Source organism: Rhamphochromis longiceps, linkage group LG15 (genome assembly GCF_057381845.1).
Source record: "Rhamphochromis longiceps isolate RC_006_pf linkage group LG15, R_longiceps_female_GT1.1, whole genome shotgun sequence".
NCBI classification, from domain to species: domain Eukaryota; kingdom Metazoa; phylum Chordata; class Actinopteri; order Cichliformes; family Cichlidae; genus Rhamphochromis; species Rhamphochromis longiceps.
This window is the reverse complement of record NC_140571.1, coordinates 21,623,657-21,642,489: the sequence shown is the minus strand read 5'-3', so window position 1 is coordinate 21,642,489 and position 18,833 is coordinate 21,623,657. Positions and strand designations below refer to the sequence as shown.

The following is an 18,833-nucleotide window of genomic DNA, read 5'->3' as shown; positions in this document are numbered from 1 at the left end:
TACAGACTTTGAAAGGTGTGGCCCTACAGGTGTATTTCGCATTTTTTCTTTCTCCCTTAGAAAGAATGGCACCATCTGTGTTTGATTTACAAATGACAAATTTGGCAATCCCCTCGCTCTTATTTTGAAAGTTTAACTGTTCCTAACTTGCTTACCCAGTGCTTCCCGCCACGCCATGTTTAATTTCCCATCAGTTGTTTTGCTGGCTTGCTAGCTCTTGGGGCAGTCCACAGAGACAGTCTCATCCTGCAGTGTTGGAAGTTCTCCAGTTTCACCATTTTGGACTTCAGCTAGCATTCGTCATCCAGCTGCCCAGAACTGGTTCATTTATGTGCTGCTACACCGAGCTCACAGCTGCAGTCAATGACCGTGGAAGTAGAGTTCATCCACGGAAAACTTGCCTAAGAGGCAGCTTATTATGCTGATCAGTTAAATAATGCTGATCAGGCAAATAAAATACTTGCAGATAAATAAAACGGTTTAATAATTTATAATTTAAGAAATCCCAATGAAAGTGCTCATTTATCAGGAAGCTCAGTTAGCAGCCATACCTGTGCATGATCAACACAGACAGAAAAACAGGGAAATTCCATTCCCCATAAACTAACTGAATGATCTGGACCCATAGAAAATAAAGCCAACATGCCAGCACCTTAAATTAGAATTTTGACATTCTAAAGCAGAACATTGCAGCAATGTGACAACCAGAGATGACAGAAATTCAAGGGTATCCTGCGACTTTGAGTGACTATGGGTGGCATAACCACTTTTAACATTATGAAGGCAGGAATCTTAGATAAACTTTTCTAAACTTCCAGGTAAGGGATTTAAGTGACTTCCAATGAGAGTAAAGGGTACCTGTGATTGACATGGCCCAGTGCCTGGAAAATCCACCAGCCATCAGCTTCAAAGTGATGTGCAACGAGCAAATTGCATCCAGCATGGACACAACTTTAGATTTAGAAAGGAGGATTATCCCAGATATGCTCATTGGGCTATAACTGAGAAATTATTAGGCTGATGAGTGAATGAGAGCTGTTGGGGATACTGTCCATAGAGGCCAGAGCTGTTGGCTCCGACTGAAACAAACAACTTGTCTACATATAATAGCAACATTTAACTGTAATTGTCATAGTAGCGTGCACATTTGTGAATATTTCCAAACTTTGACCACACGTATGATTTGAAATTCTTACACACTGAACACAACATTTATGATAAACACCAAACAATTCTTAAACATACATACATACAAGTAGAAAGGTATATGTACCTCTCTACTATAAAGGTACATATACTTTCATATAAAACATGGAAAACATTGGAGTTTTGCCTGAAGCCAAGTTTTTGGAGCCTAGATCAATAAGATCCCTCAAAAAATTTATAAATCAAAAGGAAGCCTGTACAGTTTTTATGAAGGGGGAAAATTATTCATAGAGACCAAAACATTTTTGTACCAGTCTGTAAACATGCTTTTTAATGCTGTGAAGTTATGAAGCGTTTTAATGTGGGAGTTTTAGACAGGCCCATGAGGCCGTTTGAGGAACTGCACTGTTTGGCACTGCATTGGCTTTGTTTTTTCTTTACAGCTAGTGTCTAGAGGTTAATCAATCTAGTTGATATTTGCATTTATTTTAATTAACATTTCCTCAACTTTTTCAGTTTATCCGCTCTTTATCTGCTCTACCTTCACTAGTAACCTTAGCCCTGCAATATGTTGTCCAAAAAGCGAATCCCTACTGGGATGTTCGTGTTTGGGGTCAGAAGTCTAGAGCTAAATATTTTTTAATGGTGTTATCTGGACATTACTACTCCTACCTGACTCATCTCAGATGTCTTAGCTCCGCTCTCGCCACCTACACACAGATGGAAAATAGTAACAAAAAGACTAATGAAGAATTTAATGTCAGATGTGTTCAGACACACAGCAGCTGGTGTGTCGATGTCTTTTAATTACCAGGTGTGCTTGTAGGTGTAAATAATTATTATTGCAACTTGCTATAATAATAACTCTGACAGCAAATGTTTCCAGGGATTTTTTTTTTGAGTGTGATGTAAATGTCTGATGTGATATTGTGCTAATGAGGCTTTGAATAGCAGATATCACGTTTGTAAATTTGTTTCTTCACACCACTCTCTGTAAGCCGAATGCAGCCCCTCATTTGACACAAGTTAGCGTTTGCTGGCATTGTGAGTACCTGTATTTATAGTTTAGTAATGTCTTTTGTCTTTTTTATCTTTAAAACAAAAGATAGTTGAAATGTTGTAAAAATGTATCACTGTCAGTTTTTATTGCTCATTTGCTTGTTTATTGTTGTAGGATTTAAAAAAAAAAGACTTTTACTGCCCTTTTATCCAGCCTATAATTTCATTATCTGTCATAAACAGGCCATTCTGCCTCTCGTCTCTTTAAGACCCACCCCCATAAAAGCCCATTTTCTTCTGATATGCCAAGTTATGGAAGACTACTGAGGAGTTTGTGAATAGTACTCCTGCGCTCTGTGGGAATGGTATATTTGTAGAATAGACACCCATCTTTGACTTTTAACCTAGAGTTATTATGTTGTTTTATTTGTGGTTTTCCCATCCCAGCATTTTTTAAAAATGTTCCTTATTATTTAATTATTCTTTTAGTTTTTTAGCTGCACAACACTTTGGCTAACACCTGCTGTTGGTTTATGTGCTGATATAAAAACAAATCGATTCAATTTGATTCAACTTGACTCAACTTGATGTTGTAACAGATGACCATATGTAGAAATCATGAGCTGATGTCGGCTTGTTGTGAGACTAGAACTCTGTTTAGCTTTGCACACTGTTAGTTATCCGGGATTTTTTTCATGTCATATGTTTTTGGCCTTACACTGATATAAGATGCAGATATAGATGTAGCTAAGAAGATGCCTCTTACAGTAACCATCTCCATTAAAATTTTGTTTGTGGATCACCGCGGCAGCTTATGTTTACGAATAAATCTTCTTCTTTCGGCTGTTTATTCTGGGGTTGCCACAGCAGCACATCTGCCTCTGTCTCACCCTGTCCCTAGCATCCTCCTCCGTCACACCAACACACTGCACGTCTTCTTTCACTACATCAGTGAACCTCCCTCGAGGTCTTCCTCTTTTCTCCTGCCTGACAACTCCATGTTCAGCATCCTTGTCCAACGTATCCACTATTCCTCCTCTGCACATGTCCAAACCATCTCAGCCTTGCCTCTCTAACTTTGTCTCTAAACTGCTCAACCTGAGCTGTCCCTCATTCCCATCCTAGCCATCCCCAAAACATCCCCTTTTGTGCAGTAGACACACCAATCTTTTATCAGTAAATGAAGATATACTAAAGCTTTAACCCAGCCTGTACTTACAGTAGTGTAGGAATAGTTTTAGTATTAAATAAAATAACTTTTTATAAGATAAAATATGTATGCACTACATCATCAGCATCCATCCATCTTATTTTGTTTATCCAATTCAGGCTTGTGTCAGGCTATAACTGTATATCATAAATGTATTGATTTAAATCAAGCTTTTTTACATCTTGTAGTAAAAAGTATAATTTAAAGCCTAATTTTGTGTGCTACATGTTAGTATTATTGCTCTAACCAGCAGTCAAAATTCTCCAAAGCATGTACTTAAAGCATGTATGAATGCAAAGAACCATTACTATGACATAAAGATGTCTGGAAGACACTAAGCACTCCACCAGTGCAAAGTGCTTCAACTTTCCCTGCACCATACACTGTCTCTAGACTAATGGCTCTGAGCGATCGATCGAGTCGAACCGTCAGGAAGGTGCACACGCGCATATATGAGCCCTGTGGAGGCTTATTAACCCACACCCCCGTTCTAACTACACTCATAGCTGTCAATCCACTGATTCAGAGGCTAGAAGAAGAAGAAGATTAGTGCAAAACAGAAAACAGACCTTCAGGTGTAGAAATTGTTTTGCTGGGGCTGATTGAGTTGTGTGTTTGGCATATACCACATACATTTAATTTTGTGCAATTAACCCATTAAACTCTTTTTTTTTTTTACAATTACGTTACCACTTTTGATCCATATATGTAAAGATGGACATGCTTGTTTTGTCCTACAGTGACAGATGTGAAGTTTTAACTGTTTTTGAACCTCGAATAGAGAAACTTCCGATGACCATTTCTAGTTTATGGTGTTGCAATTAAAGAAAAAAGTTAATGCAAATTAACTTAATTGAACTGAATAACTGTCACATTATAAACCATAAACATTTATGGTGACCACTTTAACAGAAACCCTGCAGTTATTCAAATAATGAGGCTATTATGGCATTAATCAAACATTTCTAACCAAACGTTATTTTAACGCAGTCACTCAGACTTTGGGAAAAGTGATGATTTATAAGACATCATTTTCATTTAGTGGATGCCGTTTAATTTTAAATACAAATCAACTAAAAAAACGAACCACATAAATAAATCTGAACTGAGCCAAACCTGCCACAGTCCAGTGGAGAGTCAGTGCCGACCTTTTTGGAGCAGTAAAAGAAAAGAAAAAAAAAGGATGTGCTGAAAGGTGAAATGAAGGAATCATTGCAAATCAAAATGCAGCATAATAATTATTTTTTCCCTCCATTATCTTGTTTTAATAAAGAAGGCTGTTACACCCCGGCCTAGGCAACCGGGGTGCAACGTAGAAAAACAAAGATAAGGAAAATAAAACCACGAAGGCTCTCCACCAAAATCCCCAAAACGAAAATATCCCATGACGAAAGTATTGACAAACCCATTCACAACTATTTACAACAGACTATTTATTTACAACAAAACACCAAACTATTTACAACACGGGGGAGATCGCGAACATGACACACTGAAACACAGGGTTTAAATACATAGAGGGAGCAATCAGGAAATGGACCACAGGAGGGAAACACAGCTGGGGCAAATTAGAACTGACGAGACAGGGAAAATGTAAACTGAACACACTAAGATAACACAGACTTTCAAAGTAAAGCAGGAAATACATAAGACATGCAAAAACAAAACACTGACACACCGAAACGTAACATTTCCCCCTACCCAAAAATCAAACATGTAACCCCAAGTGAAAAGTTTGATTCAGACAAACGAAGGCTGAAACGAAGGCAGACGAAGCTGATGGAGGCTGGAGCGGTCCCACTGACCCTCCAGCAGACGACGAAGGCTGGAGCGGTCCCTCGGACCCTCCAGCGAAGGCGGATGAAGGCTGGAGCGGTCCCACGGACCCTCCAGCGACGACAAAGGCTGGGGCGGTCCCACGGACCCTCCCCCCAGCGAAGGCGGATGAAGGCAGACGAAGCTGATGGAGGCTGGAGCGGTCCCACGGACCCTCCAGCAGACGACGAAGGCTGGTGCGGTCCCCCGGACCCTCCAGCAGAGACGGATGAAGGCTGGAGCGGTCCCTCGGATCCTCCAGCGAAGACAGACGAGCAGCCCACCAGCTGCACACACGGACACGCAGCCCACCAGCTGCACATCCCGGACGAGCCCCCATATGTTACACCCCGGCCTAGGCAACCGGGGTGCAACGTAGAAAAACAAAGATAAGGAAAATAAAACCACGAAGGCTCTCCACCAAAATCCCCAAAACGAAAATATCCCATGACGAAAGTATTGACAAACCCATTCACAACTATTTACAACAGACTATTTATTTACAACAAAACACCAAACTATTTACAACACGGGGGAGATCACGAACATGACACACTGAAACACAGGGTTTAAATACATAGAGGGAGCAATCAGGAAATGGACCACAGGAGGGAAACACAGCTGGGGCAAATTAGAACTGACGAGACAGGGAAAATGTAAACTGAACACACTAAGATAACACAGACTTTCAAAGTAAAGCAGGAAATACATAAGACATGCAAAAACAAAACACTGACACACCGAAACGTAACAAAGGCAAATTAGTAATTGAAATGAGAATTAAATTAATTGCCGAGCCCCGTTAAATGTTGGTTAAAACCTGAATATTTATTAATGGTAATAAAATAACTAAAGTAATAAATGAAACATTGGTTAATAAAGGAAAGCAGCATTTTAAGCACCTGAAATAAAAGAAAAATACAACAAAGAAAGTGTCAGAATTTGGATTGCTGTACTTTTGATATCGATACATCAGATCAGCTTGTGATATTTTTAATTTGCACATCAGGTTTGAAAATTTGCTCCATATGAAGCTTGATTTGTAATTTTTCAAGCGAAACATTTGCTTTATTGCTGGTTCTCTTGGGTTTGGGGGAATTGAGAACTCGTCCAGACAAAACGAACAAAAAGCTGATAGCAGTGTTAAACTTCAGAAGGGAAACTTGTAACCAAAATCCCAAAAATGGGACACCAGTAGCAGAAGTAACCAGGAGAAAAGAGAACATAATCAGATGGCTTTACACAGGATGCAGGGAAAACACTGTGATTCCTTTACCTTTACCTATTCCTTTGCCTTTACCTCGTACATTAGTACGAGGTAAAGGCAAACAAACACAAATAAAATTAAGAATTGTGGAGCAGGTAATCCCGACTGAATGAAATAACAGGAAGTGAAACTAGAGCGAGGCCCAGAAAAACAAGACAGGAAGTCACGTAGAGAAAAAACTAAACTGATGCATGAAGATCAACACTAATAAAGACGACAGACATGGGAGAGCACATGCGGATAAACAAGCAGACACACAGAGAAGACAGAGAGAGGCAAGACACATAGGAACCCAGAAAATGAGAACATTAGAAAGAGAAGAATGAGTAACAAATCAAAACAGGAACCCAAAACTCAATAAACACAACACTGTAACCTGGGACCGTGACAAATTCAATGCCTACATAATCTTCTGGGGAAACTCTACCCTCTAAAATGTAATATTTCCCCATTATACACAGGGGACTCCAACAACCTTGTGTTAAAAATAAGTGAGTGTACAGGTTCCTTGTCATGTCCAGTATGTCTGCGAGCCGCAGAACAATAACGGTAACGCTGATGCTTGTAATGATGGGCGGTTATAAAAAATGATGACGGCAATCAGAGCAGCTGATTGAGGGGCTCGGATAGATTGGGAGAGAGAAATCCTTTAGCAGGGAGAAATAAATGGAAAGAGAGATATGGGCGAAAGAGGGAGAGGTAAAGAGAGGATGCAAGGAAGGGGGAGCAGGAGGAAGATGAAGAAACCAGGCAATCAGAGGAGGCGAGGGTGGGGGGAGGTTACTTTGTAGATTTAATTGCAGTGCAGTAGAAGCAATCTTTTCACTGTGAGTGTGTGTGTGTGTGTGTGTGTGTGTGTGTGTGTGTGTGTGTGTGTGTGTGTGTGTGTGTGTGTGTGGACTCCAATCTCCCCAAGCTAGACATTAGCTGCAGTGCTTCATTTATCACTGTCAAGTCGGGAGCTCCAGGGGGGAGGAGGCGGGGTTCTTCATGGAGATGGGCGATACCAATTTTTTTTCAATTTGATGCGTTATCAATATTTCTAGCTACAATTTTACTGATATAGATACTAATCATTTCTTAAACAGCAGCATTTTTAAAGAGAAAAGTAATTTTGGAGGAAATACAAAAAAGAAGACCACATGACAAATGCTAATAACTGCAGTAATTGGAAGTTTCTACCATGACATTTTGCATAGACACTCTTCAGACAGGTTAAAATGGAAGAAGACATACTTTAGTGATCTTTAGACTTTTTCTGTAGAACCACAAACATATGTGGGAATTTTTGTACATATAGTAATGTCTAAAGTGTTGAATTACCCCTAATTTCTTTATATTTTGCGCAGAAAATCAGACATTGATGCAGATATTCATTGAAACATCTGTCCACTTGTGTAATTTGGCACACATCAGCCTTTTCTTCCTTTCCTTAAGAATGGCTTCTTAACAGCCACCCTTCCATGGAGGCCATTTCTGATGAGGCTTCACGAACAGTAGATGGATCCAGTGAAGGCCATGTCTCGTCACATTATTTTGAGATACCATTCATCTGCCGTAGGTAGATTTATTAAATTTAATGGAGTTAGAAGTTAGCAGGAAGTTAGTTTCGCTAGTTACCTAAGCATGATATAGCATGTTCTGACTGAGTGATTTGTGATAAAATTAAAACATACAGCTCTGCCACCACTTCCAACATAAATGAAGACAGAAAACCAAACATCAGTAACTTTTGTACTTTTGCAGGGTTACTGAAGTTGGGCAAGCTCAGGGGTCAGCAACCTTTAAGACCCAAAGAGCCATTTGGACCCGGTTTCCACGCAAAAGAAAACACCGGGAGCTGCAAATACTTTTTGACATCTAAAATGAAGATAACACTGTAATTATTGTTTTTTATCTTTATGCTTTGTGTGAACAACTAAGGTGTGTTGCTTATGAAACCCATGAAGTGCTACAGAGAAAATTATATTTTATTTATGTAATTAACACATTTTGAACGAAATATAACAAACGGAAAGACACCCAGCTGAACTAAAATGATCCATGTAGCAAACAACAACTGTTGTGAGCCGCCACCCTTATATTGCCTTTGGGCTTTTGGAGCCTTGGCCTGGCTTTTAAAAAATAATTGGAAAAAAAGCACTATGCTGCTAAAAAAAGAAAGATAGATATTTGCAAAATTCTGCCTAAATATGTATTTTACCTGACCAGACCTGGCGTGGTCTGCAGCGCCGCTGCAGGGGAGGCGGACGCACCTGAGCGACACCCGCAATCACGGCTCGCCGCCTTTACGTCTGTGCTCTCTCTGCTGTTGTGTTGGCGTGTGTCGGGCTGTGAGCTGCAAAGCTACAGCCGGCTGTATGCGTACAGCAACTGTGTGTGAAAAGCTTGTTCGTGCAAACATCGTCGGGTCTGCCGTGTTTACAATGGGACTTCTGCTCCTGAACCTTTGCGCACAGCGTCTGCAAATCAGGGCTGTACGAAGTCACTTTCATCTTTACGCAGGACTGTAAGCTGTCATCTGTGAGGCGTGAGCGGTGTTTGTTTTTAACATAGCTCACGGTTGAAAATAGCTGCTGACATAATGTGGATACAAAGATCCATAATTGGCCTACCTGGGGTTGAAAGTCTCGATAAATGCACAGCGTTTCGGAGGGTACACCGGCTTCCGCGAGTGTGACGCTTATTTTGAGTGAAAAAAATAATAGAATATAATTTTATTTTTATATTTCAATATCACAACAATCTTCCAATTTAGAACTACAAGTTAAAAAAGAACTAACATAGATAAAATACACTTCAGCTAAATACTTCTAATTTATTTTCCCAAACCACGCGGAGCCGCACTACAAGGACTAAAGAGCCGCATGGGGCTCCCGAGCCGCAGGTTGCCGACCTCTGGGCAATATAATGATGTGCTACGTATACATACGTGGGGCGACTGTGGCTCAGGGGGTTGAGTGGTTAGGAACAATTGCAGTCGCATGGCAGGATGCTGTAAATGGACCAAAACTTCAGCCAGGAGAACAACTGAGATAATCCATCCACAATACGAGGTTAGTCATTAATGTACTGCAACAACATGGGAATAGAGCAGCTACGAGAGAATTCAGCATTAATGAATCAATGGTACCGAAGTGGAGGAAGCAAGAAGAATGAGTTGAGTAAAGTGTGACTTATCTGACTGTTTTGTTTTGCTTAATGCGCCTTATAATCCGGTGCGCCATATGTATGAAAACAGACCCGTTCATCGACAGTGCGCCTTATAATCCAGGGCGCCTTATCGTCCGAAAAATTCGGTAGATAGGCACACATAGGAAACTCAAATTAATTGTCAGATGATTACATGCTCCATGGCAAAGGTCCAGTTGATGCACTTGGATTAGCAGAGGTGAGGCCCAGCAGATGCTGATTGGCTCCAGCTGCCTGCATCTGCATACCTGTTAGTCAGAGTAGCCACGCCCCTAACTCTACCATTCACATGGACGAGTTCTAAAAGAACATTCGGTTGCTATGAAGAGTAAAACTACGCTTATAAACCAAAACTATTTTGTATCAGGCTGTAAACATGTTTGTTTTTCCTGTTAATTTGGACATTTTAACATGTGATTTGGGATTGATTCTCTGTTGGAGCCAGCCTCAAGTGGCCATTAGAGTTTTTGGCACTTTACTGTTTACTGACTGCTTTCCGCTTGTTTAACCATTAATGGCAACTACTAAAATTGAGAACTGTGCTGTGTTACCCACACTGTGATTTTGGCATAGCTCTTTTAACCAGTCCAACTCATGCTCCACCTTTCCATCCCAGGATCCCTCAGTAAGATCCTGAGAGAATTCAACTTCTCAGCTTTAGGCAGCATCGAGTCAAGAATCTTCTTGAACTATTTTACCTCCACGTCTGTATCTCATAGATCAGAAGTTTTTTTTTCCTTTGTTGTTTGCTACTAGTCTTAAGTCTGGGAAGTTTGACTGGATGTTTCTCACAGATTTGAGTGGTTGATTGGAAAAAGTTTGCACCCAACAAACATCTGACAAGTTTGTTGGGTGTTATTTTGCGTCTTAATTTTTCCCGTGCTTTCAATTAACACAAGGAAAGTTTTAATCCTTTCAGTTTACATGGAGTTTGCTCTTCCTTCAAGCATAATGGTTTTTATTGTGCTGCTGATGAACAGTGAAAGAAAACCAAGTAAAGGAAAAAGGGAGATGAAATAGCTACAAAATATAAGACAATGACGCAAGAGCCTGACTCAGCACTTTGTCAGCTCTGTGTGCAGGGTGACGTAAGAGATTTTCTGCTCTCGTTTATCTCGGATCGGCAGAAATTTATTGAAAGTCACATCATTTTCTACAGAATAGGCTGATGGAAATCATGCAGATTCATAGGATTGAGGTGACTATCTTTTAATGACGCAGTATAGCCTCATTACACAACAATAAATTCAGTGCTGATCAGTTTATTTAACTCTTTTCTTTCTTATTTTATCAGTTTCTCTTTTGTTATCTGTGGCTGCACTACAGAAAATTAAAAAGCGATGAAGGGCGTGATGAAAGGCCATGGAGATAAACTGGAATGTACTGAGTGCTGATTGGCTGATTCTGGCTGCCTTCACTCACACACACACACGTAGGCCTGAGCTGAAATAGAGCAGCACTAATGGAGAGTGTGAACGTGTGTGCCACAGATGTCACCATGGATAAACGCCTGTCCTGAGATCAGGCTTATTATTGTGACAGGATTTAGGGAGCGGGAGAAGAGACCGGGAGGCAGGCTGGTTAGTCACACACACACACACACACACACACACACACACACACACACACACACACACACACACACACACACACACACACACAAAACCTAAAATGAAGTGGGTCTCTGATGTGAAGGGCCCTGAAGTGCTTTCTAACCTCTTTCGCTGCTCTTTACCACTAAATAAAAGAAAATTAGTGCAAACAGTCAGAAACTGTCTTGAATAAACACAGAAACAAGATGCGGAGCAGAAACAATCTGCAGTCTGTTTTGTCTTCTTTAAATCAGCGCGCAAAGTCAGGCAAGCATGAGAATGAAAATAGTCTGTGTGTTTTTAGTCCCATAATATGTCTGCTACTGCTTGTTGCTTGACTTTTTAAATGCAATACATGAACACATATTGGGCACCACAGCATTGATGAGCTCTTCCTTGGTGCACGCACCTGTGATTATACACACCAGTATACTGATTCCAGTAACAGTATGAAAATTGCCATTGTGAGGTCACCCACTAGTTTTTGAAGTCTCGTTTTGAAGCCATCACTGTCCTGGTGTTATGAAACTGAATGTGACAAGCGGTCAGACTGGTCAGTCAGAAGTGGTTAGCCAATGAACATATCTGGGATAATCCTCCTTTCTGATACTTACATTGAGAAAAAATTAAAATAAATTCAGTGTTTCAGTATGAAATTACTGACTGTGACCATAAACCCAGCAGGAAAGTCTTTGCTGAGGTCAGTCTGTAGACTTCCATAGGACTATACGTTTTCTTGCCCTCTGATAACCATTACAAAAAATGCACACTTAAGGCAGTTTCTTATTATGTTTTCTTTTTCAGTCCCGACAGATACGCCCAGGGTGCGATTGGCTGGTGGAAACAGGGGGGAATGTCCCTTGCCTTAGTTTTTAGCTCTTCATCTCTAAACAGTCTACAGCACAAACAACAATTAAATCAGGAAGCATGTTTCACTTTGAGTGTCCCCGCAGTCCTGTAAGTTTAGAAAGGAAATTGTTGGGGGGGCGATCCAGATTTCATTCCTTTTCATTTGTTTTTCACGCTGTTGCATTCTGAGATGATTTCATATTAAATCTGGAATTGAAATGGCATGGCTGGCACTAAGTAGAAGAGGAATTTAATTCTGGCATGTCAAATGATTTGTATTATTGTGTGGGACTGGGAATATTATACACATTAATATCTTAAACATAAATTGCGGTATTATAAATGCTGTGGTAAAGCTCTAAACTCACAAGATCATAAAGGTTACATTGAAAGAAATAATAAATATTTTTAAAGGCTGCAGAGCAGGTATTGTAGGGTAAACTATGGTTCCTGAATTATTTTAATTAAAAACAATAGACTAACTGATGTAGTTACTCTATTGGTACTTTATATTTCTAAAGATTCTACATATATAAGGTGGGTGTAGCCACTGTAACCTCATTTTGAAGCCTCTGTGTTTTGACTGCTATCATATTAGTTTTTTGAGCCAGATATTAACATATTTGGATGAGACAATGGATTGGTAATTTATCAGCTAACAACAGCCGTCGTTCTTAGCTGACTAATCTGAATAGATACACAGACACACATCTGCTAATTAGTGTTTGGTAACAATGCTGCAACTTCACCCATGAGAACTAAAGCACAAACTTCTTGGATGGTCGGTACCAGTGGATTTGAAACTAGGAGACAGGTCCCATTTGTGGCTTGGATCTACTGCAAGTGGGGCAAAGATGAAGAGAGGAAAAATGTGAAGTCAATCTGAGTTGAATGGATATATTTTTGGCATTAAAAAACAGGAATTTGTTGACGAACTTGGTGGCAACTTGGCTCTATTTTTATTGGTAAGGATTGATGGAAATTGTAGGGTGTGGGGCTTTGTTTCAGGTTCTGAAGTGCAGCATGCAGAAGCAGGAAAGCAAACCAGTGAGCATAATTTCAACAATACTTTGAAGTGTGCGCAGTTACTGTATCTGGGTGTCATTTGAACTAAAACATGAACCTTGTGAGCATTAAAAATCAGCCCTGCCTGGGAAATGTGTGGAAAAAAGCAGCTTAAATAGCAGTGTGCAATTGATTTGTCACTGCAGAATACATTTTTTAAAATGAGCAGAATTGCTGCACCGATTTTGTGAAAACTCAAGTCAGTCCTTTTGCAGAGCTCAGGCCAAACAACAAATATTGTGCAGTGAAATTATAAAAGCTGTAGTGCAATTTTATAATAAATAACGGATTTTTTTTCTATCTCATCTGAGTTTAAATATATCCTGCAAACTTATTGGTACACATTATTATCTGCTCTTGTTCAAATCTTTCAAGAAACAAATGGGCTGGTGCATGTGTGGTTGTGTGCGCGCGTGTGTGTGTGTGCGTGTGTGTGTGTGCGTGTGTGTTTGCAACAGCTGTTACTAAGAAAGGTGTTTACATTTCAGAGCTTTGTTTTTTCTTTATCTTTCTTTTTCTATAACACGCAAACAAACACACGCACACACACACACACACACACACACACACACACACACACACACACACACACACACACACACACACACACACACACACACACACACACAGTGAGCTTTTACTCTCATTAGTATTCTGTCTGAATTTATTGTCTTTCCCACTGACATTTACATTGAAATTGTTTATCTTTCAGTGTCTTGGTGTGTGTGTGTGTCTGTCTGTGTGTGTGTATGGCATGCGTGTGCGATACACACACACACGCGCATGTATCTGTGTGTGCTTGTGTGTAGCCAGTAATGAACATGCCTTTGCTGGTCCCTGAAGGCAGCCATTACTAACACTCTCTCTCTCTCTCACACACACACACACACACACACACACACACACACACACACACACACACACACACACACACACACAGGATAATGTGGGAGGAGGAGGAAAGGGGATGCTGAATGTGTACCAGTATTAAGGTGCAGGATCTTAAATTTCCATTTGAAATCACAGGGATTTGCAGGTTGTTGAAGGTTGATGCTTTTTGGATTAAAGCTTCATTTGTGATGATTTTTATGACTTTCAACTCCCTTGGTTTTGTGCCAAAAATCATTCCGTTACCAGCGTTTATTCTAGAGTTTAAATCCAGTTTTCCGGTGTCTGGAAACTGGGGCATCTCAGATGAAAAATCTCTCAGCATCTGTCCAATTAAGACAGAAGAAGGCACCCAGAATCAGCACACTGGATTACACTGTGGATTAGCCAACAGACAACGTTTGGGTTCCTGCAGGGCAAAATGCTGTATATTTAGGGTTTTTCCTTCACAATGGGAATTTACACATCTTCCAAAAAGGTTTTAGTGAGAGCCCAAAGGAAATTATTTTTTAAGCAGTTTTGATAATCGGGCTTTTATTAAGTCAGGCATCCATCATCCATCATCATCATCTATTTTTCCAATAATGACAAAAAATATACAGATATTAGTGAAGATAATATAATACAGTCTTGCTGCCTTCACTGTAGTGTAATATAATTTTGTAGACACACCCAAAGAGCCATTCTGAGCCATCCTGATATCCATCTATCCATTTATTCATTTTCTGCTCCTCATCTGGGTTAGGGGTGGTGGAGGTTGAAGTCAACGCAGACATGCCCAGCCCTCCCTCTCCCCAGATACCACCTTCAGGTCTTCTGTGAGGAAAATGAGGCGGTGCCAGGTCAGCTGAGTGTCCTGGGCTCTCCTTCCAGTTGTTCATGTCTGAAACACCTCACCAAGGCGGCATCATATTCAGAAGCCTGAACCACCTCTAATAATTACCGTAGCAGTTCTACTCTGAGCCCTTCCCAACTGACTGTGCGCCTCACCCTTTCTGAGCCGAGGCACCCTTCAGAGAAAGCTCATTTTCACCACTCGCATCTGCAGGCTGATGCTTGCAGTCATTACCCACAGCTTGTGGCTATAGCAGAGGATAGAAATGTGGATATATGCAAGAAAATCTATAAGATTGCTTGACTATATATATATTATAGTCAACCATTCAAATTTAGAAAATTCTTTTTTTTGTCAATATTCTAAGGTTGGTAATTAAATCGGATCAATTTGGATTTGATTTGTGAAATACATAGAAAATATCCAAAAAAATAGTTTATTCGCTTTATTCTTTATTATACATTCACTTTACATCATATTTAAACATTTGAACAAATAATTATGTCACTGTACACACAGCAGCTTTTTCAGCTTGTATCAATTGCAAATTTTGTGCACAGTTGGACATTAGGAACAACAGGGATATTGTGCAATGGGATACTAATCGAACAGTAGGATAGTAAAGGGAGTAAAGGCAAGGAGGTGCAGTCATTTCCAAACTCCCAGTCAGGGCAGGAGATGGCTGCAGCTCCAAACCTTCCTCCAGAAGAATAAGACAAAACATATATAAGAGAATAGAATCCAGAGGAAGATGAGAAAGTGTCTGAAGATTTTTGTTGGGCTGACACAGGATGAAAAGCTGCTCATGTAATCAGACAAACAAGGACGACTCATTCGCTCAGATTGTGATAAAGTGTGTCTTTTTGTGTTTGTACAAAATGAAAAGAAAAAAAAAATCTGAGAACACCAAGTGCAAAATGTAAAAACTGATAATCAAAAATCATTTTCTGATGTGTGTGCGCACGCATTGCTGATTGGTTGGCAGTCCATCTGGCTGCTTTTGTCTATAGGCATGCTGCCCCTCATGTCAATTATGTGATCACGCGTGAAGACTGTGTGTGTGTGTGTGTGTGTGTGTGTGTGTGTGTGTGTGTGTGTGTGTGTGTGTGTGTGTGCATGTATGTTTGCGTGTTTTTGTGAAAACGGGGGAGGGTGTAAGAAGGGGGGATCCAGATGTTACGTTTATTCTCATTCTCCTCCATCATCACATTTAATTTAATCCATTTCCCTCCCCCACAGCATTGTACAGCAAGCCATCTGTACACACACACACACACACATGCAGCCTCCAGCATGCTAATGCTAATGTGTGTTAGCCCAGCCAGGTGGCTGGGTGGCCTCAAATGGGTCCTTGTGCACCTCTGGCTCTGTGCTGATTGGAGTGAATGCAGCTGCTATGAAATTATGTAGATCTGTTCGCCACTGTCTAAGTGGGTCACTCAGTGTGTGTGTGTGTGTGTGTGTGTGTGTGTGTGTGTGTGTGTGTGTGTACTACATCTTGTGTATTTTGGTGGTGCAGTCTTGTTAAAAGCATGTTTTTTATTGAAATTGTGCTGTACGTTTGGAAAGAAATTCCCCGATGATAGCTGGCTACAATAAAAACTGTTTAACAGCTATTTTAAAATGATACTGGCATGAATATTAATTACATTTACAGATAAAGTCTGATTTGGCATATGCAGAGTGGTCTTTGCTCCTATACTGGATTCGGGAAGACATTAACATGTTGGGAAACATGTACCAGTGGTGCAAATCTAATGAATAAATCCTCTCAGTGTCTGTAAACAATGACCACACTGCAGATAACAACATAACTAAAGCAGAGAATAGAGCCGGTTTTCAGCCGTTTGGTTCTTATCTTTTAATTCTCATACCTTCTCTTTCTTTGTCACTTGCTCCTGCAGAAAAACATGATGTGAATGGAAACAGGACTGTTCCACCTTTTCCAGAGGGAACAGAGATGGCCATGTTTGGTAAGTGTCTCCAAACACATACAAGGAAATTGATGCAGTTTAGCTTAAATGCTGATATGACCTAAAACCTGCATTGCAGCTTATTGTAATTGTAATTTCAGTGATTTCAATTTCAGTCTTTACTGCCTTGTTAACTTCAGTATTTCTTGTACATGCACAAGCCACAAAAAGGGGAAAATATAGTCATGTACACATACAAACAGAAAGTGGAGGGCTTCCTATTGATGGTCACGTTGACTCACATGAACTTAAGCATAAATGAAGCATTAGCTACCTACTTCTTCTCTACATGTAATATTAGACTAGTCACCCAATGTAATGCTGAAAATTAATTGAAAACATGCTGAAAAATAAACTCCAGTTATGAACCAGGCTTGCTTTTAAAACTCACAGCCATAGGCTTGTATGTTACGCCCAGATTTTTGCATTTTTAATCTGAATATATTTCATCACGGGGTTAGTTGCTGCATCCTTACCATTCCTGGATATATCTGTGAAATTTAAGTTAGCTATATAACACCAGATTCAATTTTTGTAGTTATTCTTCTTGCACTGTTGTTTTTAGACCTATAGCTGCAAACACTCTGCTTCTCTTCTCTTATAATTTGTGTAATTCACCTTCCAGAATAAGACAAAACATATATAAGGTTAGCCTACAAAATTAGCATTGCAAATAAAAATAAAACACATGCATACATATATAAATTATACTGTTTCATGTTGCTAGTACCAGATTTGCTTCATTGCACAGATTCAACAAGGAGCTGGAAGTTTTCCTCATTTGATCCATATTGACACGAACACGTTACACAATTTCTGTAGATTTGTTGGCCACAAATCCATGATGATGGTTCCACCAGATCCTACTGGATTATTGTACTTACCGTTCCCTTCGATCAGCTCAAAGCAATCTGACTATTCTCCTCTGATCTCTGGCATCAAGAAGATATTTTTATCTAGAGAACTGGACGGATATTTTCTAGGTATTCTCCTATTTTCAGCTCATTCTCTGTAAACCCTGGAGATGGTTGTGGGGTAAAATCCTAGTTGCAATTTTTGAAATACTAAGGCACATACAATCATGCCGTATTCAAAGTTACTTGAATGTGTCTTTCTTTCCACATTCAGAAAAAGCTGTTTTTCACCCCTCACTTTTGTCCATTTCTACACAGTGGATGTCTCTTCCATAGTGAGACGTCGTATCATGCTAATCTGAAAACTGGAGTTATGCAAGTAAAATAAAGTTTGTAGTTTTTAGCTGTGGATATAAGACTCTGTAAATATGGGTTTACTATAAAAGTCTGAGAACCGGGGTTATGCATGTAACCTGCAGTTTATTTCTGATTTCTGTATTTCTTTTTGTTTGTGTTCATCATCCACAGTTTGGTCTAAAGCACGCAAACAGTTCCTATCAAATCCACGTCATGAGATTTATGATTTTCTATTGACTACACTAAATGGATCTCCAACCGTATTACATGACACATGAAAAAACAATTAAAAGAAACAAATGTAGAAAGAAGAAAATAAGTAATTTACCATCCACCGTACAAACTCGACTCCCAGTCAAACGGCATCTCATTTTCTGTATTTGTCTGCCTTTATTCTTCATGTAAATGCTCACATCAAAGTCAAACATCTGAATCTTTGTGAGTTTTCTCTGCCAACAGAAGGTAATGAGGGACTCAAGTCAGTAAATACTCCCACAGATGTGATGCATGGTGTGACCTGGTCTTTACTGTCTTGTTAAATTGGATTGGTTGTTAAAGACTGCTGTTATTTGTTTTATTTGTTTTATTTATTTATTTATTTTTTCCCCTCGAAGGTATGGGCTGCTTCTGGGGTGCAGAGAGGAAGTTTTGGAGGCAAAAAGGAGTTTATTCTACCCAAGTGGGCTATTCTGGGGGTTACACATCTAACCCCACCTACAAGGAAGTTTGCACAGGTACCCTCTGCTTACCAACACACACATAATCATGTGTTTTCTACTGTGACTCAATAA

At 39.9% G+C, this 18,833-nt stretch overlaps 1 protein-coding gene across 1 annotated transcript in view; it reads left to right on the top strand.

Annotated features, from left to right (window-relative positions):
* msraa (methionine sulfoxide reductase Aa) overlaps positions 1–18,833 on the top strand; it is a 63,506-nt gene that overhangs the window by 5,697 nt on the left and 38,976 nt on the right. Inside the window, exons 2-3 of the mRNA XM_085381870.1 lie at positions 16,763–16,831; positions 18,657–18,776. Coding sequence (XP_085237996.1) covers positions 16,763–16,831; positions 18,657–18,776 — 189 coding nt within the window. The remainder of the gene's footprint in view (positions 1–16,762; positions 16,832–18,656; positions 18,777–18,833) is intronic.